The sequence below is a fragment of the Nyctereutes procyonoides genome, unplaced genomic scaffold (genome assembly GCF_905146905.1).
Source record: "Nyctereutes procyonoides isolate TBG_1078 unplaced genomic scaffold, NYPRO_anot_genome, whole genome shotgun sequence".
NCBI lineage: Eukaryota > Metazoa > Chordata > Mammalia > Carnivora > Canidae > Nyctereutes > Nyctereutes procyonoides.
Genome location: NW_026575133.1, coordinates 51,188,353 through 51,211,470, shown reverse-complemented (window position 1 = coordinate 51,211,470; position 23,118 = coordinate 51,188,353). Strand labels below are relative to the sequence as shown.

Below are 23,118 nucleotides of genomic sequence, written 5' to 3'. Positions count from 1 at the left end.
TATTCAACACAATGATCAATCACAAAAATTTAAAATGCACGAGCACACCTTGATACAGATATGAACACCAGACAAAAAAAAAGTTTGGTTCAAGGCTGCTAGACAAACGTAAATTAATGCAATTTCCATTAGAGATGTTGCCATTCGAAAAAATAATCTGGTACAATAAACTTCACGAAACTGAGACAGGTGTGGGTTTCTAGTTTGAGGGGTGAGGTGAGTGATTCTTGTATTAATGAAAATCAGATGCCATCTTGTGGCCAGAAATAAAAATTCAAGAATTTAGTTGGGCACAAGAACTGATCGCTCTGGGAATCAGATATAAAATTGCATTCCCCAAGGGAATTGCATTCCCTCTACTGCTCCATGCTAGTAGAGGTAGTGTATTCCCAAATTAACTCTCAAAGCACTTCTTTGATCTAATCTTTGAGGTTTTGCTTCCACAATTCTTAATTCATATATACATGACAATTACAAGCTTTCTAAAGCCCCCCTGCTCTAATTTATAGGGCTGGCTGTCTCCTCACCCAACATCCAGTGTTGATTAACCCCTGAAAAACTCTCAGGGAAATTTTGGTATCTTGTTACTTGTATCAGTAACAAGAGAATGGATGCTTTTCTAAAAGTTGTCTACAAAGGAAGTAATTTCAAAATATTTTATAATTTGTAACACTTACATTTTGTATTATTTTATAAATTAAATATATTTTGTGATATTATTTTAAATTATTTTTCTTTTAAAAAATTGATAATTTGTGATGTTTTTTCACCACATATGTGACCAATTTTCACAGCATTGCAAAGTTCAGAATTTCCCTCAAACTAAGAGTTATCCAATAGAAAAAGAACAATGTAAATATAATCATGCCTTGTTGCAGGTATTATCTATTTGGATGATTTTTTTAAGTTTAGAAATGCCTCAATTATAAGGCAGAAACTGTCAGAGCGATCAAAAATGAGCCTAAATTATTTTTTGTCTACAGGAGACACACTTTACATATAAAGACACATACAGATTAAAAGTAAATGGATGGACAAAATATACCATGCAAAATGAATCAAAAGAATAAAAAAGTAGCCATATTAATTTCAGACATACAGGACTTCAGAACAAGGAAAGTTATCAGGCATAAGGAAAAGCATTACATAGTGATAAAGGGATCAATTTTCCAAGAAGGGAAAATAATCCTTAATGTATATGTACCTAAGAACAGAGCATCAAAGTAATAAGGCAAAAACTGATAGACTGAGGAGAGATAGATGAATCCCCTACTATATATAGTTGAAGACTTGAATGTCCCTTTATCAGAAATAGATCCAGTGAGGAGCAAATCAGTAAGGATATAGTTGAATTCAACAACACCATGAGTCAACTGGATATAATGGATATCTACAGACTACTTCATCCAACAATAACAGAATGCACATTCTTCTCAAGCTCAGAACATTTACCTAAGGTAGAACACATTCTGGGACATAAAGTACAATTTCAAGAATTCTAAGAATAGAAATCATACAATGTCTGCTCTCAGACCACAGTGGAATTATATTAGAAATCAGTGACAAGGGCAGCCCAGGTGGCTCAGCGATTTAGCGCAGCCTTCAGCCCGGGGCCTGATCCTGGAGAACCAGGATAGAGTCCCGCGTCGGGCTCCCTGCATGGAGCCTGCTTCTCCCTCTGCCTGTGTTTCTGCCTCTCTCTGTCTCTCTGTGTCTCTCATTAATAAATAAATAAAATCTTTTTTTAAAAAAATCAGTGACAAAAGATAGCTGGAAAATACGTGGGGGTTAGACAACACACTTCAAAATAACATATGGGCCAAAGAAGAAATCCAAGAGATTTTTTGAAATATTTTGAACTAGACGAAAATTAAAGCATAACTTATCAAAATTTGTGAGATGGAGTTATAAGAGATCTTATTATAAGACATCTTATAAAATTCTCCATGCAGATAGAACTCAAAGAGAGTTAGAAAAAACTCCCCCTCCCACACGGCTCTGGGAGACCCAGCATGCTAGATCTTAGCTGTAGTAGGAGCTGGCACCCTTCACAAGGTGGCTGAATTCCTATAAACGGCATCATGAGCAGAATGATGCTGAGGCTTTTCCAAGTGGCTCTGCAGACCAGGGAGTGAGAGCAGAAGAAATAGAGGCAAGACACTCCACACCATGCAGGATGGTCCTTTCAAAGTGTTTTCAAAAGACTTCTACAATGACCACCATACCCCAATCAGGCATTATTCATTACCTACGATGCAGAAGTTCTCATCACAACCACTTGGCAATTTTATAACAAATTGAGTCTCTTATAACATGAAATCATTACTAAATGCTTAATAAGCTGTCAAAACAAAATTTCTAATTTCCCATTGCATTACATTTTCCTGTTTTTTTCCAGCTTTACTGAGGTATATTTGGCAAATGAAAATTGTATATATTTAAGATGAAAAAAAACTAATGGGACACAGCAAAAGTCATGTTTAGAGGGAAATTTATAACACTGAATGCATCTATTAGAAATGAATAAAATAGAGGCACCCTGGTAGCTCAGTTGGTTAAGCTTCTGCCTTCGGCTCAGGTCATGATCCCAGAATCCTGGGATTGAGCCCCATATTAGGCTCCTTGCTCAACAGAGAGTCTGCTTCTCCCTCTTCCTGTGCTCCTCCCCTTGCTCTAGCCCTCTGTCTCATTCACTCTCTCTCTCTCTCAAATAACTGAATAAAATCTTTAATAAAGAGAGAAAAGAAAAGAAATGAAGAAAAATCTAAAATCAATCATCTAAGTTTCTACCTTAAGGAAAGTAGAAAATAAGAGTAAATTAAATCCACAGTAAGCAGAAGAAAAGAAATAATAAAAATTAGAGCAGAATTCAATAAAATAAAAAACAAATCAATAGATAAAAATCAAACTAAAAGCCAGTTTTTTGTAAATTGTTAAGTCTCTAACCAGGCTAACTAAGAAAATGAGAGAGGACATAAATTACTAACACCATAAATGAAAGAGGAGACATCACTACAGATCCCATGGACAGTCAAAGAATAATAAAGCATTACTATGAAAAACTGATGTCCATAAATTTGATAACCTAGATAAAATGGACCATTTTCTTGAAAAACACAACCTGCCAAAACTCATGCAAGAAGAAATAGACTATTTGAATAGGTCTATATCTACTAAAGAAATTAGATCAATAATTAATAAACTTCCAAAACAGAAAACATGAGACCCAGATGGGTTTACTAGTGAATTATATCAAACATTTAGGGAGAAATTACACCAGTTCTCTACAATCTTTCTTAAAAGACAGAAGCAGAGGGAATTCTTCTTAATACATTCTATGAGGACAGCATTACCCTAATACTAAAACCAAAGACATCACAAGAAAAGGAAAACTATAGACTAATGTCTCTCATGAACATAGATGCAAAAGTTTAGCAAATAAAATCCAACAATGTATAAAAAGAATAATAAACTGTGACTAATTGGGTTTATCCTAGGTATGCAAAACTGGCTTAACATTTGAAAATCAATTAATGTAATGCATCACATAAGCAGGCTAAAAAAAAAAAGTCACATGACCATATCAATAGATGCAGAAAAGGCACTTGACAAAATCCAATATCCACTCATAATAAAAACTTGCAGTAAACATGGAAGAGAGGGGAACTTCTTCCATTCAATAAAGAATGTCTACAAAAAAACTACAGGTAACATAAGGTGAGAAATTTGAAGCTTTCCCAATAAGATAAGGATCAAAGCAAAGATGTCCCCTACCATCACTTTTTCAACATTTTGCTGGTAGTCCTAGCTAATGCAATAAGACAAAAAAAAAAAAAAAAAAAAAGAAAAGAAAAAATAAATAAAAACTACACTGATTGGGAAGGAAGGAATAAAACTGTCTCTGTTCACAGATGACATTATTGTCTTTGCAAAAAATCTGAAAGAATTGATCTTTTTAAATTCCTAGAACAAATTAGTGATAGCAAAGTTGCAGGATATATGGTTAATATCAAAAGCCAATCACCTTCCTATATACCAGCAAGAAACAAATGAAATTTGAAATTCAAAACACAATATCATTTACATTAGCAACCCCCAAAATGAAATACTTAATTTTAAATCTAATAAAATATGTACAAGTTCTATATGATGAAAACTGTTAAACTCTGATGAAAGAAATCAGAGAAGAAATGAATAAATGGATGGATAGTCTATGTTCATGGAAAGGAAGATTCAGTACTGTCAGAATGTGAACTCTATTCCCAATTTGATCTATAGATTCAATGCAATTTCAATCAAAATCCCAAGAAGTTATTTTGTGATATCAACAAACTGATTCTAAAGTTTATATGGAGAAGCAAAAACCCAGAATAACCAATTCAATATTGAAGAAGAAAGAACAAAGTCAAATAACCAACACTACTTGACTTCAAAATTTACTACAAAGCCACACTAATCAAGACAGTATGGTATTGATAAAAGAATAGACAAATAGATCAGTGGAATGGACACTGAAAGAGACCCACGTAAATATAATCAACTGATCTTTGACAAAAGAGCAAAGGCAATACAATGAAGATAGTCTTTTCAACAATGGTACTGGAACAATTGTACATCCATATGCCAAAAAGTTAATCTAGACACAGACTGTACACCCTTCACAAAAATTAACTTAAAATGGATCATAGTCCTAAATGTAATATGCAAAACTGCAAAACTCCTAGAAGGTAGCATAGGAGAACACCTACATGACCTTGGGTTTGATGATGACTTTTTAGGTATGACACTAAAGGCATGATCCATGAAAGAAATAATTGATAAGCTGGACTTTATTAAAATTAAAAATTTCAGCTCTGCAAAAGATGCTGTCATGAAAATTAAAGGAATAGTCATTGACTGGGAGAATATTTCAAAAGATGTCTGATAAGGACTGTTATTCAAAACATACAAAGAACTCTTAAACTCAACAATAAGTAAACAAACAACCCAATTAAAAAAAAAGTGTCAAAGACCTTAACAGATACCTCGCAAAAAAAAAAATACACACACACACACACACACACACACACAGATGGCAAATAAGCATATGAAGAGATGCTTCATATTATGTTAGCAGAGAAATGCAAAAACAATGAGACAGAAATACTCACCTATTAAAATGGCCAAAATCTGGGGTGCCTGGGTGGCTCAGTCAGTTAAGCATTTGCTTTCAGGTCAGGTCATGATCCCAGGGTCCTGGACTAGAGCCCTCGGTTGGGCTCCCTGCTCAGCGGGGAGTCTGCTTCTCCCTCTCCCTCTGTCCACTCCCCACATTCCAGTTCATGCGCGCATGCTCTCTCTCTCTCAAATAAATAGATAAAAAATCTTTTAGAAATAAAATAAAATGGCCAAAATCCAGAACACTGACAAGGATGTAAAGCAGCAGCAACACTTCTTCATTGGTGGGAATGCAAAATGGCAAAATAGTAGTCACTTTGGAAGACAGTTTGGCACTTTCTTTCCAAAAGAAAACCCACAGTCTTACCAAACAATCCAGCAATCATGTTCTTCAAACCAAAGGAGTTAAAAACTTTCAAGGCAAAAACCTGTACATGGATGTTGTTTATAGCAACTTTATTCCTAGTTGCCAAAACTTGGAAGCAATCAAGATGTCCTTCAGTAGGTGAATGGATAAATAAACTGTGGTACAGCCAGACAATGGAATATTATTCATCACTAAAAGGAATGAGCCAACAAGCCATGAAAAGACATAGAGGAACTTTAAATGTATATTAATTAAGTGAAAGAAAAGTGAAAGAAAGCCTCTCTGAAAGACTACATACATACATACTATATACATACATACTATATGATTTAATATGTATATTAATTAATTAATGATTTAAATGTATATTAATTAAGTGAAAGAAAGCCTCTCTGAAAGACTACATACTATATGATTCCAAGTATAGGACATTCTAGAAATCGCAAATTATGGAAATAGTAAATAGATCAGTAGTTGCCAGAAGTTAGGGGAGGGAAGGATAAATAGGTAGAGCACATTGGATTTTCAAGCTAACAAGACTACCCCGTATGATACTATAATAATGGACACATCATTATACATCTGTCCAAACCTATAGAATGTACGAGACACCATGAATGAACCCTAATGTAAACTACAGTCTTTGGGAGATATTAATGTGTCAATATACATTTATCAATTGTAACAAATGTATCATTCTGGTGGGATGTTAGTAATGAGGGGTGCTTGGGGCGCCTGGTTGGCTCAGTCAATTAAGAGTCACGGTCCTGGGATTGAGCCTTACATCGGGCTCCCTGATCAGCGGGGAGTCTGTTTTTCCCTCTCCCTCTGCCCACTTGTACTCTTTCTCAAATAAATAAATAAAATCTTTTAAAAAATAATGAGGGGGGGGGCTTTGCATGTCTGGGGGAAGAAGGTATATGGGAACTATCTTCTTCACAACTTTACTGTGAACCTAAAACTGTTCTTAAAAACCGAATATAGGAGGAAAAAAAAACCGAATATAGGGCAGCCCCGGTAGCCCAGCAGTTTAGCGCCACCTTCAGCCCAGGGTGTGATCCTGAAGATTCGGGATCCAGTCCCACATCAGGCTCCCTGCATGGAGCCTGCTTCTCCCTCTGCCTGTGTCTCTGCCTGTGTGTGTGTGTGTGTGTGTGTGTGTGTGTGTGTGTGTGTGTGTGTGTGTCTGTCATGAATAAATAAATAAAATCTTTTTTAAAACCCCATGTCTAATTTTAAGTTTAAACAGTCTCTACAATTAAAAAAAGCCACAGAAAAACTACATTGTGTCTTCCTATAGGCATATACTAGGTGAAAATAAGGGCATTACAAAAAAAAAAAAAGAAAAAGAAAAAAAGAAAATAAGGGCATTACTACTATCACATTCCGGAAGTTGCAGGCACTTGATACATTATGACCTATTTTGTTTCAGGCATTGTGCAGAGCCTAGAGTTCAACACAGAGGAACAGTCAGCACTCAGAATTTAGATAGACATATAGGTAAACCAGTTATTGAATTACTGTTGCACAGAGATGTAGCAGTTAAAAGCCTATTACAGAGAAGGATGTGAAATACACTGAACATCCATCATTTTCCTATACCAATTTTCTGGATGTTTATATTTGATTGTGTAGGAAACGAGAAGTGAATAATAGTAAAGAAAAGTGATAATGAATGATTCTTTATGGCAGGCGGGCTAAAAGGTCTGTGGAGATTCTCTTTCCAATCTCCTATAAAAAGCAAGTAATCATACTTTTGATTATAGACTTAGAGACAAGGTGGAGCCTATGCTATATGAACAGAGGCTACTGCAGCTGAAGGAACTATTACAGGACATCTGGCCTACTCCTTTCATTTTGCAGATGAGGAAACTACAGACCAGAGAGATTAAATGATATGGCCAAGGCCACTCAAGATTGTCCAACCAGTTAGTGAGCTCCAGGACTAGCGTCCAGACCTTTGGATATGCTGACCCATCTGCTATGTGCTCAATGGTTAAAATGGACCAGAGCAAATAAATTACTTCATTATAACAACAAATAAAATTATCCATGTATTAGTATTCACCATAAGATAATTGTATGCTTTTCAAATCTGGTTTTTAGGAACTCACTGATCTTAAAAACACAAGACTTACAGAGGCCAAGGTGGACATTCAAGAGAGTGTCAATAAACAAAGATTTTTATCTAAGCCAAACCAACAAAAACAATCTCTTCAAAATAAGAAGCTGGTTCAGATGAAGCAGGACAGTAGGAATTTAAGAACATTTGACATACATTTGACAACCCTCGCTCATTGGAACACCATGAAGCTTAGGACCTCAGATTCCATTCTGCATGAAGGAAGTTTTTCTATCACGATAAATAATAGTTTCAGGGTCTGGTACAATCTTTCCATCTAGAACATTCTCTTTTCTCTTTTCCTGGCTGCTCCTCTCAGTATGATTGCCCTCGCAGTACCATTAGCCATGACTCCTGTATCATTCACCCAGATGTCATTCATGTCATGAGTTTGAGGGGAGGCAAGTGAGGATTATACACTACTCTTGGCCATCAGATCCAGGATCCTGCCTGAATACCGTGAACTGACCATAAAGTTTCACTATTATGGACATAAACTAAATCATGAATGAGATCACTGGAAATGCTAGAAAATAAGCAAGAAGCAAAGAAAGTTGTGAGCCTTCGGGTCTTACCAGCTTTTAGGCTGGTGATGTTTTTTCAGTCTGGGACCCAAAGCAGTTGAAGTTTGAACATTGCCTTGAAGCCTTAGGTATTTTTTTCGCCTAGGATTCTCATTATGGAAAGTACTTACTACAAAGCAGTACCCATTAAAACCTCGTGAAGCCCAGTACTCCAGAAAAAGGGCATTATGGGTTTTTCATTGAAGTTTGCCTATTATTTTATTCCAAACTTTGCACAGGCACAATTAGCTAAAGGGAGACAATTTGCTGAAATATTTCACTCACATGGTTGCATTAAGGTAAATATATGACTCTCAGGATACATGTCTGTCACCTGTCATCCTGAGCTAAAGGCGTCCACCAGGAGGATATTCTCATTTTTCGGTAGAAAGCCAGAATCTACTTCCACAGTCCAGAAACAGAAGAGAGCGAATGTTCTCAGGACTACTCTTAATTTCTTTTTTTTAAGCTACCTCTTCCCTAAAGGCAGCCACAAGGGCCAGTGTGACAATAATGGGGAACCCACATATCCACAGTGGGTCACTTTTGTCACTCTGGGCTTCATGAAGCTTCAGTTGGGTTCTGCTTTTTAGTAAGGGCTGTCAGCAGTGAGTCCTTCACAACAATAGAAATTCATGAGGATTCTAAAGCAATGGCAGGCCTCAAATGCCCTGGGTCAAGGACAAAAACAGTGGATCACCTGGATTTCTATCTTTTCTTCCCACAGAGGAGTTTCAGATAACAGTGAACATGGGCTAGGCTGTCCCTCTTAGGGTGGCACTTTGCCCACTCAGCAAAGCCACCAGTGGTTCTCACCAGGTGCCCCACCTACAATGGAAAATGAAAGATCAGGACCACCATGGGTAAATAATAACATCAGCAAAGAGCTTCCTAATGAAGCCCTATCGGCAGAAAACTGGAATTCTAAAGTATCATCTCATAGCCACACATTTACCAAAGCAAAAGCTCACATGTTCCCCGAAACATTACTTGTAGGAGGCAAGGCCAGAGAAGTAAGTTTGGAAGTATTCTCAAATTGTATAAATGTACTGGGGAGTCTGAACTTTAAATATGGTGTCTGGCTGGAGACCCCTCATGAAATTTTCTTCCTTCCCACTAAACTACTGGGATAGCCTGGATATTCTACAAATTATTTGACCTCTTGATAGATATCATTTGTTTCCAGCTTTTGAATTTCATGAACAATCCTAAGATGTGCATTTTTGAGTACCTAATTATCACCTATGGGAATATTATGTCAGATACATTAGGAATGGTGCTGGGAGGGAAAGCAGGTGAACTTGGCAAAGGTGGGATTTATAAGGCAACTAGTAAAGACAAGAGTAAAGGGGGGGAAACAAACCAAGGACAAGAGCAAGGAGAAAAATGTGGAAATTTTTAATTGCTTTAGTTGTTTCCCCACCACACATAAGCAGGTAGAACTGATGACACCTCCTCCTTCTGAAAAGCTTCAGCTCTTGGCGACCTTCATGGTTTTCCAACCATTCGAGTGTCTCCCAGTTCCTAGTTTTTTCATTATTAAATCTGAGCCTTCCAGAAAGTTCTTGTTCTCTCTTGGAGTTCTCATCTGTGTGCATGGCTTTTGCCACCACACCCCTTCGGGTAACTGTCAAATCCTTAGCCCCAGTTCCAGCTTTGCTCCTGAGCACCAATATTGTCATTCCTTCTGAGTAGGTATCTCCACCTCTGATATCCCGTAGGCATTCCAAACTCTACAGGACTTCAGAAGTTTGCTAAATACAGCTAATGATTGTTGCTCTTATGCAGAATGAGGGAAATGATAGGATGGAGGAGTGCTGTGGAAAAAAGAATGAACAGCAGTTTCTGTTCTCATGGAGCACACATCCTGGACAGATGGGAGCAGAAGTGCAGAGCAAGGTAGGGTCCAGTGACTCTAGCCCAGGTACTGACAAGGAAGAGAGAAAGAGAGAGATAACATTTGATATGAGAGACAGGAAGAACTTTCCAATGGAGTAAGAAATGCCATCTTCAGGGCATCTTAAATATAAGACTTTGATGGGCAGAGAGAGGAGGTAGGGAAGAAGCAGGAGAGGGAGGAGGACATTCCAATGGGAACAAAGATCTGTATAGTCAAATGATGGAAAGAGACCAGATGTCCATCTGTTCACCAACAGATGGATGGATAAAGATATGATATAGATAGATAGATATAAATATATACATATATATGTGTGTATATACACACACACACACACACAATGGATACAGATACACACACATAAAAAATGGAGTATTACTCAGCCATCAAAAAATGAAATCTTACCATTTGCAATGACATGGATGGAACTGGAAGGTATTATGCTAAGTGAAATAAGTCAATCAGAGAAAGACAATTATATGATGTCACTTATGGAATTTAAGAAACAAAACAGAGGATTATAGGTGAAGGGAGGGAAAAATAAAACAAGATGAGATCAGAGAGGGAGATAAACCATAAGAGACTCTTTTTTAAAAAATATTTTATTTAAATTCAATTCACCAACATATAGTGTAATGCCCAGTGCTCATCCCATCAAGTGCCCTCCTTAGTGCCTGTCACCCAGTTACCCCATCCCCCACCTTCCTCCCCTTCAAAACAAAGCAACCCTTTGTTTCTTTCCCAGAGTTAGGAGTCTCTCATGGTTTGTCTTCCTCTCTAATTTTTCCCCAGTTTCCCTCCTCTTCTTTATAGTCCCTTTCACTATTTCTTATATTTCACATATGAGTGAAACCATATAATGATTGTCTTATTTCACTCAGCATAATACCCTCCAGTTCCATCCACATCAGAAAGGATATCCGTCCTTTCTGATGGCTGAGTAATATTCCATTGTGTACATATACCACATCTTCTTTGCCTGTTCATCTGTCGAAGGACATCGTGGCTCCTTCCACAGTTGGCTATTGTGGACATTGCTGCTATAAACATTGGGGTGTGGATGTCCCAATCACTTCACTACACCTGTATCTTTGAAGTAAATACCTGGTAGTGCAATTGCTGGGTCATAGGATAGCTCTATTTTTAACTTCTTGAGGAATCTCCACACTGTTTTCCAGAGTAGTTGTACCAGCTTGCATTCCCACCAACAGTGCAAGAGCGTTCCCCCTTCTCCTCATCCTCGCCAACATTTGTTTCCTATCTTGTTAATTTTAGCCATTCTTACTGGTATAAGGTGGTATCTCATTGTGGTTTTGATTTGTATTTCCCTGATGGCAAGTGATATGGATCATTTAATCATGTGCTTGTTGGCCATGTGTAGGTCTTCTTTAGAGAAATATCTGTTCATGTCTACTGCCTATTTCATGACTGGATTGTTTGTTTCTTGGGTGTTGACTTTGCTAAGTTCTTTATAGATCTTGGATACTAGCCCTTTATCTGATAGGTCATTTGCAAATATCTTCTCCCATTCTGTAGGCTGTCTTTTAGTTTTGTTGACTGTTTCCTTTGCTGTGGAAACGCTTTTTATCTTGATGAAGTCTCAATAGTTCATTTTTGCTTTTGTTTCCCTTGCCTTCATAGATTGTGTCTTGCAAGAAGTTGCTGTGGACAAGTTCAAAAAGTTGTTGCCTATGTTCTCCTCTAGGATTTTTATGGATTCATGTCTCACATTTAAATCTTTCAACCATTTTGAGTTTTTCTTTGTGTGTGGTTAAGAGAATGGTCTAGTTTCATTCTTCTGCATGTGGCTGTACAATTTTCCCAACACCATTTATTGAACAGATTGTCTTTTCTCCAGTGGATATTCTTTCCTGCTTTGTCGAAGATGAGTTGACCAGAGTTGAGGGTCCATTTCTGGGTTCTCTATTCTGTTCCATTGATCTATGTGTCTGCTTTTGTGCCCATACCATGCTGTCTTGATGATCACAACTTTGTCATTCAACTTGAAGTGGGGCATTGTGATGTCCCCAGCTTTGGTTCTCTCTTTCAACATACCTCTGGCTATTTGGCATCTTTTCTGGTTCCATACAAATCTTAAGATTATTTGTTCCAACTCTTTGAAGAAAGTCCACGGTCACCAGGGACACCTGGGTGGCTCAGTGGTTGAGTGTCTGCCTTTGGCTTAGGGTGTGATCCCAGGGTCCCCGGGTCGAGTCCTACATCGGGCTTCCTGCATGAAGCCTGCTTCTCCCTCTGCCTATGTCTCTGCCTGTCTCTCTGTCTCTCTCATGAATAAATAAAAATCTTTTTAAAAAAATAAAAAGTAATTAAAAAGAAAGTCCATGGTATTTTGATAGGGATTGCATTGAATGTGACCACAAGAGACTCTTAATCATAGGAAACAGTCTGAGGGTTGCTGGATGGGAGGGGGTGGGGGATGGGGTAACTGGGTGATGGGAATTAAGGAGAGCATGTGATGTAATGAGCACTGGGTGTTATATGCAACTGATGAAGTGCTGACCTCTACCTCTGAAACTAATATGTTAATAAACTGAATTTAAATAAAATAAAATTTAGAAAAAAAGATCTGGAAAGAAGGCAGCATTGCTCTGTTTGGGATTGAGACCTGAGATCTCATACATCTATCCTGCTATCCTATTCTGTTTCTCTTTATTCATTCACACAGGAAGCTAAATCAGGTACTGGCATATTTAGGAGAGCCTATTCTTAAATTCAATGGGCACTGAGGAGCCTTGGAAGGTTTTGAGCAAGTGAGTAGCACAGTAAGCCTCTGGCAGCAGGGGGCAGGAGTCTCTTGGAACTAGGGGACAAATGTTAAGATTTGGAGGATCTCCAGCAGGCACCTGGACATTTAGATCTGGAGCTCAGGAGAGAAGTTGGGGTGCTATATCCCACATCTGGGAACCATCTTTCTCAAGGGGCCAGCTGAAGCTATGAAGGCAGGCCAGCACCAAAAGAGGGAAGAGAGACAGGAGGTGCAAAGGCAGAAGCTTCCCGAGCAGCCAGCGCTAGGTGGCCCAGAAAGGAACTGAAGCCAGGGGATGGTAGTCAAGGTGGATAGCCTGAAGGAGGGCGGGAAAATGGAAGCCAGGAGAGGGGAGCTAAAGAGGCAGCTCTTAGTCTTAGCTAAGAGCTCAAAGCTCTGGTGTTGTGCATGCTGGAGGGGAGTCAGGGCTTGGAAGAGATGGCTGGATGTCGAGACAAGGTACCTTCTCTGCCACCACCTGCTATTCCTCCCGGCCAAGTCTCCCCCTTGACACCACCCCTGCTCTCAGACAGTGAGCTCTCATTCTCATCTTTCCGTCCAGTCATGTGCACCCTGCCCCCAAGCCCTGTAGATCCCACTTTTACATGCTTATCAGCTACATGCACTCTGTTCTGGTCACCTTGCCATTCCCTTCATTATCCCACTTCTAGGTGGTTTCACTGTGGCACCAAACCACCATCTCGGGGCCGCAATATTCCCTCTCCACCTCATCCTGTCCACTCCTGCCAGAGACTCTTCCTAAAGCCGAGCTCACGGTGTCCTCTGCTCCAAGACCCTTAATGGCTCCACATCACCTACTGATTCAAGGTCAAACTCCTGATGGCAGTCAAAGCTCCGATTTGCAGCTTACCACTGGAGCACCCCCTACAATGCTCAGATGGCCACACACTAAGCTGTTCTCTCTAGTTGCACTCATCACTCCTAGCCCACGGCTGCCTCTGCCTCAGACCAAAGACAACTCTTCATTCCCCTGTGAGCAGTACCAGCCCACCTGCACACCCTCCCATGGTTGTCTCTCTCTTGCACAACTCTGGGCTTGTTACATTCTTCTCGGAGCTGTTTGTTCCCTAAGACCGCTCTCGTGGGTAGGACTGGCATCTCTCCCGAGAACTCAGATAGAAAGGAGACCTAGGCCCAGCAGGAAAGGAACCTGCTTCCCTTGATGGCTTTTCTGGGGCTGGCATCTGAGGAGCATGGATGTGCTGGAGAGGGTCCACTGTGATGAACAGGGCCTCTGCCATGGGCAGAACTGGAGGGTCCAGCACTAGAAAGGGAACTGGTGGAAAATGAAAAGTTTCTTTCAGCACACATTTTCCAAGCACCTGCCATGTGCCGAGCATTGGGCTGTGCACCAGCTGTAGCAGACTGGCAAGCTGGTAAGAAAAAAAGCCCTGACTTGTAGCGCATGCCTATTTCTGTGGTGCAAATATTCTTGCCATCCCTGATTTCAAAATAGCAGCATGACAGCATGACACAGGAAGCTGGCAGGAAATTTAGAGTCTGCCCCAGGGAGCTGGGTGCAGGGGCTGGCTCTGGCAAACTACCAGTGGGGACAGAGTCATGAATAAGAGGGCCAAGAAAATCATGGCCATGGAGTTTGACCCAGTGGCATTACGTTACTGTTTTACCTCTGTGTATTCCCTTATGTTCCCCTATTGGGCTGCCTAAGGCTGGACAGGGCAGGAACCACAGGGTATACTTGGCTGTTTACCCCAAGGCCCCAGACACGGTGCTCTGCTTACAGGATGGACTCCAGCCTGGGTGGCAGACTGACTTCATGGGGCACACAGAGGAGGATGGACATGTATGCTCTGGAAACAGCCCCCTGCCCCCATGTCTGCCACCCACCCCAGAGGAGTGGAAGCAACCACAAGCCACAGATCTGCTTTGAGAAAAGGCCTTTGGTAAAAGGCCACAGCTTCCAGTTTACCTCGAGCGTTCCACACTCTCCAATCCCTTTCCCTACTTCACGCACCCTTGCCCATGGCTGGTTCTCAGGTCTGCCCTCAATTTTGACTTTTCAAAATGGCCTTGCTACGGCCTTCAGTGGTGATGCTACAAGTAGGTTCTCTGACCACCGAGCTTTGTGAAGAGTCAAGACCTGCCCCTGGCTTTTCAAAAGGGTCTGAGGTCTCTCTCCACCCCTCTCCTACCTCCAGAAAAGGTTAGGTATCTGGCTTAACCTGTGATCTTCAGGAATTATGTGAGGATTCTAGTTGCTCTTGGGCTTTCCATGAAGAGGAACCCTCACTGAACTTCTAAGAGGGGTGGGGGGCGGCACATGCGTACACATGCCCCCCCCACACACACAAAGTGTGAAACAGGCACATTCCAGGTACCAGGTCTGTGCATCCCATATCCTCACAGCCTGTCACCCTCACACTCCCACACTAGGAAAGAAAACTCCCACCCTCCCCAGGGTGGAGAGCAAAGCGAGAGGTGGCTCTCAGCCCTTGCTTTGGCATGATGATGTGACCGTCCCTCAGCTGCCCAACGTAGTGATCTGCTTCCATTTCTGGAATGCTGAAACAGCATTTTCTATCCCAGCCATGGATCTGGTTTTGCATGAGTGAGGCTGGACTAAGCACCAGCCCCATGGATCAGCCTCCTTCTCCCCATCCACTCTCCTCTTTTCAATATTCCCACCACAGAGCCCACAACACTTCAAAGATCAAGGCTTTATTTTCTCTAGCTCCAGTGTCACAATGGTAGCAGCAAATCTGAAATACCCCCACACATAAACACACATTTGTCCCTGTTCCAGAGAGCTGCCAACAATTGGAGGCAGAAACTGTGCTATTTACTACAGGCATTTAAGAAACAATACTTGCTCACCCTTCTACACTGTGCATCTTACAGGTAGGAAGCAGCAGTACATCCGCATTGAACAGACACAATCATCCTTAAATAAAGTTAAATAAAACCTTATTGGCATAACAATGTGCTAGAGACGAAGCTTTGGGGGGTGGGGACCTTTGGAGGACAGTGCTTGGAATAAGACATCATTACAAACAAACAGAAAACACACAGGATGGAGGCCAGTAAATAGCTAGATTCAATACAAAGTTAATAAAACCCTGTTCTACAAGGGACTGAATCTCACACCACGGTCTGGGCATAGGGGTTCATGCCTGTGTGCCCACGCAGTAACTGAGCACGCACTCAAGGGGCACTGCCCGGCTGCGGATGTCACCCCAAAGACACGAAGGAACAAGCACATGCCATGATTACGTTAAGGTGATCATCACCGGGGTGGGGTGAGGACACTTTCCCATTTAGTTACTTCTCAATGTCAAAGTCACTATTGATAACTGGACTGCAGTCTGCACAGCGCAAGAACACAAACTTTGGAGCTCAAAGGGGGAAAATTAATTCCCATAAAATTAAGACAACTTACATTTGTTCAGTGCTTTACAACTTTCAAAACTCTTTCAGATATATGGCTCATCCAGGCTCAGGACGGTCCAGGGGGGGAAGGCAGGATGAGTGGCCTCACCCCATTTCCCAGACCTTCCAGCTCAGTCCACAGAGCTTTCAAATCCACTCCCTGCCTCTCCTTCTTGCATCCCTCACCCAAAGGAGTTTTCCTAGAGAAGTGAACAGTTTCTTTTCTCAATACCATCGAAAACAAAACCCCATAGGAAAGAATATTTTGCAGCAGTGTGGCATATATTAAGGGGATGAAAAACAGCGGTTGGATAATTATTTTAGAATTATAATGGTCTTCCTTTTGCAGAATTTCACAGTAACGCACAGCATGTTTTAGTAGAAGATGCAAATACTTCCCAGAGCACCATGGTTTCCATGGGCTTTTGGCACCCCCAGGTGGGACAGAGGCATCCTGCAACTGGTTTCTGACTGGTTGGGTGGAGGAAGGTGAGGGAGTGGGAGTGGTCAGCTCCAAAGTAGGACAGGTCAGCAGCCGAGACCTCCCAGCCCAGGAGCCAAGGTCCTGTTCAGGGGTCACGAGTGGGAGCTGCCTGATATGGCACCGTCTTGTCTCTGATCTCAAAACTACTCCTGGAGGCAGTATGCAGGGTGCAAGATGAAAACTGTCCCAGTGCCACCTTGAGTTCTTTGCAGGAGTAACAGCCCCCAAAGGAGCCTGGGTGGGGGCCTCAGTGAGGTGCACTGCACTGACCCTGTGGAAGGTGAGGGGCAAAGGGCAAAGGCTGAAGGTCAGGGCTAGGCCCACCAGATTGAACATATGTGTGCTTCCTACTCATTTTTAAAGGGCTCCAGAAGGAAACCGTGAAGCCACTTGGTCTTCCCTTGGAGATGCCTGGCAGCCAATCAAAGGGCGTGGCCAGAGGAAACAAGCTTGCATTTTTCTTAGCATCTGGCTCGGATGTACCATTTCAGAAAACAAGGCAGTTAGGCCTCGAGTCCTCAGCTGATGCAGATAAGTGAGGCTGCAGCCAGCTCTGGAGAGGCGGCTTGACTTGTGCACGAGGGTCTGGGCCTCGCTTCCGCAGCTGAACTTGGCCGGAGGATCTGACCTCAGTCCCTGCGAGGCGAGAGTCTCTGTGACAGGACAGGTGAGCTCATGGTGAACAGAGGGATGGACAAAAGCCATCAACATACTTGCTACGTTTTTCAAAAATCCCTGAAACCACACAGGGAAACTGATTTAGTCCATACACGCGCGCACGCACAAACGAGACTATCTGGAGTGCCGGAGTTAAAGGCTAAAGCAGAAATAAGTCCTAGGATAAAGGTAGGACTTATCCCAATTGCCTGCCCAACAAGTAACAAAAGATTGGCATGTCAAGAGCTGCTAAGTGCTGGCCCAGAGTGGCTCACATTCGCATCATTCACAACGAAGAAGGGAATGGTGTCAGTAGGTATCCCGATCCTACTGGGGGCCACTGGCCTCCAACGCAACCCATCCTGCCACATGATGTGTGCACACGTGTGTGCTGACAGCAAGAGAAGACACTCCAGGGCCAGGTCTTCGGTCCTGGAATTTTCAGGAAAGACAGAGGGAAAAGGCACATGAAGGTGACTGATTGAATAAAAGGAGAAAAGAAGTAACTGGAAGTAATACATCATCATTTGGATTTTGTTTTCAACGTACTTTTTACCCCCACGAAAAGAGAACTTCAAAATAGAAACTTTATTATTTTACATTCAAGTGAAACTGCCATCTGGGGGCTCCACACAATTTTAGGCCACGTTCAGCAATTTATCACTTTGGCGCCTTTTTATTACTTAACCCAATGGAAGAATCCAGCCCTCTCTTTTTTTAAAGAACAGCCGATACTCCCAGCTGTACCACTGATCTGCACACACACGCTGGCACACACATACACACACCCCGCCAAAAACTTCTACATAGAAAAATAAAGGATAAACATTATCCATCTATTTTCGACTGTGTACTAGAACTTTTATGTACAGAATTCTCTGTTTTTAATGTTTCCAGTCACTGCACATTTCCTCCCCTCCCGTGGGAGCTGATTCTAGGGCAGGAGACTGCTACAGTGAGGCAGAAAAGCTACATTCCTGTCGAGGGGACGGAGAGCAAAAGCCATTCCTCGCTCCCCTTCCAAAGTCTTTCCCCATCTACCACCTCGGATGTCCCTGCGGACGGCCTTCCGGTAAGCGGCTGTCCCATTGTCCCCTGAGGCGTCAGGGAGCAGAGGGCTCCCCCCCCCTCCTGCAAACCTCCTGCCAAGATAACCTCAACCAAGTATGAGGACAAGAGAAGGGAAGCAGGCAGGGAAAGCCTTTTTAAAATAAAAGATTCTGGAATCACTGCCCACAGCCTGTTCCTTTAGTATGGAGTTCGATTCTCCAGCTGGTGCTTGGTGAGAAAGTACTTGAAAAACTCATAGACAGACCAGGAAATGGCAGTGGAAGGCATCTGGTAGATGACACGTGCCTGGATGCCTTTGAAGTAGCCGGGGAGGCCATTGAGCTGATACACCATCCTGAAGGCGTTGACCATGCCCGACAACCGGCCGCTGATGTTGGCCAGGTTGAGGGCCATGTTCTCCTGAGTGTTGAGGAGCGTCTTACAGACGTCCAGGGGGGTGGTGGCAGCGGCAGCGAGGGCCCCGGCCAGCCCACCCGAGATGATGTGGGACTGCGGGTTGTAGCTTCGGTGAGGGTTGACCTGCTCCTGCAGGAACTCGTAGGTGATGAAGTGGATGGACTGGAAGGGAATGTTCATGGTCAGCTGCGTGGTGTAGCTCCGATAGAAGGCCCCCAAGCCCTCGGTCCTCCAAACCGTCCAGATGCAGCTGAGGGCCGACCGGTGTGGCGAGTCGTACATCTGCATGCGCTGCTTCACAACTGTGGTCAGGCCGCCGGCAGTCAATGGGTGGTAGGTTGGGTTTGGCCCCACCCCAGGTCGGAGTGAGAGGGGAAGCCAAGCCATAAAGAGAAACAAGCAAGTTTAGACACACTGGTAACAGGTCCCAGAGAGCTAGCACACACGCAGCCCCAGCCTGAGAAACCAGAGCCAGCTCCAGGCACTCCTGCCTACCAATGTGGCCCTGGGACCCAGTGCTGGGTCACCCCCTGCCTGAAGCCCATGTAAGGTGGTCCTCGAATTGGGCAACCACTTCAGACTAGATTCACCACCGATCTGATCCCCCTGGGGCCTGGAGGCCTCCAGCATCGCACCTGCAGCAGAACTAAATCCTGCTCTCTGGTCCCTCTGCCTGCCTCTCTGCCACCCCAGCTGCACAGGTGTCCCGTCTTTTATTCTCTGCACGTGGCCTGTACACAGCATTTTCAGCCTCTGTGTGTCACAGGGCTCTTGGGAGAAACACTGGCATTAAGTCAGCCCGGATTCAGGACAAACTCCAGTGAAGAGCCTGGCTGGTTCAAAGGAACAGGAGGCAACCGGGCATTAGCTGGGGCCTCTGAGAACTAACAGCCCCCACACGTGGCCAGGTGAACACATACAAGGTGCTTTGCTTTGTTTTTCAAGAAATGAAGTCCTTGGGTCAATACGACAAAGAAAAGAGAGGAAGTTGGACCTCACTTATTTCTTTTAAAAGTAGAAACAGAATTCTTGCCTGGTTGCCATGGGCTAATTAACTGGTCACTAACCAGATCCCTGTATGCACTGCCTTAAACACACAAGAACAGAAGCCCACCTCTCCCAGCCTGACCCATCACATCCCTGCAGGTCAGAACAAGTCCTTTGGTCCTCTGTCTGCTAGGGGATGGGAGGCAGCTGAGAGCAAATTAGGAATTTTAACCTTAAAAGACAAAAACTCCTAACACAAGACTTGAAATGTTGATGTTCTACCTTGAATTTTCCTTTCTGGCAAGGGACCATTTTCAGACGGGGACAAAGGTGGACAGTCATATGCATGGCACACAGGGAATAACTCTGCAAAGAGGATGCCCAGGACAAGGCCCCACTGAAGCCCCTCACCGTGAGGACATGAGTCGGCTAAGGACTCCAGTCTGCACAGCTGACAACTGTTTCCCAGTCTCCCAAAACTCACAATAAAAAATAAAATAAAAAGTAACGTGGGAGGAGTTGGCTACGACAGGGACGGCCAAAGGTTAATTCATGAGGAGAGTAAGGCACATGTGGGCATTCCTGACACTCTTCTCTCTACAACTGTGTAGGTTTGAAATGGTCAGAATTTCAGATTTCTTTTAAAAAAGCAAATTGAACCCAAGCCCTAATGAATGGCCTTTGACGGCTTCCCCCTAATCCTTTGTCTAGGATTGAAAAAGGTTAACAAGGGTCAGAGGGTGTGTGTGTGTGTGTGTGTGTGTGTGTGTGTGTGTGTGTATACATACATTACATGTACACACAGGTTTTAGAGGAGTGCCAAAGACTAGCCAAGGGAGCTTGTTAAAACAGACTCCCTGTCTCTACTCCCAGAGATTCTGATTTAACAGGTCTGGGGTGGGACTAGAATTAGCATTCCTAACGTGCTCCCAGGAGGTGCTCCGAGGAGATGCTAACGCTGTTGGTCTCCCCGGATCACAGTCCCACTCTCTGTACAAGGGATCAGGACCTACACCATAAGCTCAAATGCTCAGTCCCTTTTCAAGGCCTTTGCTAATGTGGTAAAGAATTCTGCTTATCCTGACTGGAAGTCCCCTGGCCCGACCTTCTGTCCCCACCACCACAGTTTTTCCTGCCCCTTTGCACATCCCCTCCTGCCATTCCCTGGGACCATGAAGCATTACCTTCTGCTGGATTCATTACCGCATCGTGGAGCAGGGTGGCCATACTCCCAGCTATCCCTGCAAAACAAACTTCAGAAAATTACCCTCTGGGACCGGGGGTTCTGAGGAAGTTCCTGGAACCTAAAATCAGATGGAACGCTGTAGAGAGCTTTCTAAGAAGCAAAATCTATGATCAGCGGCACCCAGGTGAGCACTGACTCCTCAAAACGTAAAGTGATGATTGAACTGTTGGGGAAAATGGGAACGATAACACAGATGCCATGAGCCATATTTTCATCTTGCAGATCTGTAGTCACTGCCAGGCAAGGCTAGACCCGCTGACGTCAGATGGTACCCAGGAACCACACCTTGTGGCTTTTCCCAGTGGACAACTGTCCAGGTTTTAATTCTCTCTTGTCCCCTCACCTTTGTCTACAGATTAATTTATCTGCCCTCAAGCTGGGGCAAGCAAAGGGGATGCGATTATATACACAGCTAAGAGGGGAGGACAAAAAGAAATTCAAAAAGAAAAAAACCCTTAATAAAATCCAGGCATTTTCAAGAAAACAGGCAAGGGAAGCACACGTGAGGAAGCTCTGCATACGGCAGGTTTCCAGGGTTGGTCTGCAAAGCTGTGACTTGTCTCAGACGGCAGACCCCATCTCAGGCTCTCATCTGGCCTGGCTTCAAGAACCAGGAGCTTTAAAAGTCTAATTCAGGCCTGGAATCTGGCTTTTGGCTTTGGGTTTCCTCCCTAGACAGGTGACACTGCCCAGCAATTAAGATTAGCACCAGAAGGGGGAAGGAATGAGCAACAGCAGGATAACGCTTCAGAAATGCGTATAAAGCCCCCGTCCCCCTCCACACACACTTACGATTACCACCAGAAAGGTCAAAGTGCAACCACAGCATACATCACAGCAAAGCAGTAACAGCGCTGGGCAGAACTGTGTTCCATCCAACCGCCTACAGGGGGTTCAGCGACCCAGGACTAAACCATGACACGAGGCAGTTTCAGCAAAAGGCAAGCCCCGAGGCCACGCACTCAGGGAACAGCATCAGAGTGTGACCTTTGGGGGCTGTCTTGATAAATGCAACCAGGGACCCGGTTTTGTTTTGTTTTTAAAAAGCAAAATAAATGTCTGCAAACCAGCCAGGTAGTTATTATTACCAGGGTTTGCTGATGGAAGGGATGCTTTGGGGTTCTCTCTTAGTGGGACAAAAAGAAGGGGGGAAGCTGTCGCTGGTCACTCTACCTCTTCGTTGCTGAAAAATTAGTTTTGTTAAAATAAAGATACCTTACGCTGCTCTTCGTAGTCCCCTTCCATACCCAAAGAAAAACCAACAAAAGCAAAACCCAAAGGAGGGGGAAGGAGCAGCTACCACTGAGCCGCCCGCGGACCCAAGCCCCCTCCCACTGCTCCCTCAAAACGACAAAGGAAAACCACTCCAGCCCTTGCTCCCTTGCTCGCAGGGCTCGCAGAGATGTGCAACCTCGACCAGAGACCAACAGAAGAGAATGGGGGCGAAATCCCCAAATCCCCAGAGGCTTAAGACGGGAAAGGTGGCCTGCGCTGCAGCAAATCCTTTGTCAGCCATAAAACTTCTTGACCTTTTAAAGCTTAGTTAGATCTTGACGTTGCAGGGACCTGTTGAACCAGTTTTTAAATAGTCTCAAAGAAGCTGTCCAGATAACTTTTTTTTTTTGAATCCAGCATTGAAAAGTTTTGTTTCTATTCAGGGTTTTTTTTTTTTCCTAGATCTGATCATTAACTGCTTTTCAATGTCTTAAAAAGAAAAAAAAAAATGAAAAACCCACGCAACAATGCAAACTGAAACACCTCTGTCACCGACTTCCCCCAGGCTTTAGAAAGCGAAGAAGGGGAAACAGAAAAAGCCTGTGTGTGTGTGCGTGCGTGTGTCTGGGTGTGTGTGCACACACGACTCTAGAGTCCTTTATTCATAAGCAAGCGCGGCGGAGATGAGGCGTCAGGCTGCTGGGTCACGGGGAGGAGAACCCCGGGGAAGGGTCTGTTGAAGGAGAGAGCTCTCTAACTCCAGACAAACGCTTTCAAA

The 23,118-nt window shown here is 43.2% G+C and overlaps 1 protein-coding gene across 3 annotated transcripts in view; it reads right to left on the bottom strand.

Moving 5' to 3' along the window:
* Positions 1-15,560: 15,560 nt before the first annotated feature.
* The window catches only part of SLC25A37 (solute carrier family 25 member 37), a 42,143-nt gene continuing 34,585 nt past the window's right edge, over positions 15,561-23,118 (bottom strand). For 2 of the 3 annotated variants that reach the window (XM_055346103.1, XM_055346104.1), the window contains exons 3-4: positions 21,064-21,120; positions 15,561-19,194 (exon numbers count right to left, since the gene is read on the bottom strand). In XM_055346103.1, coding sequence (XP_055202078.1) covers positions 18,674-19,194; positions 21,064-21,120 — 578 coding nt within the window. In that variant the 3' untranslated portion in view covers positions 15,561-18,673. Of the gene's footprint in view, positions 19,195-21,063; positions 21,121-22,654; positions 23,086-23,118 lie in introns of those variants that run through there. The other variant, XM_055346105.1, reaches the window with a different exon arrangement.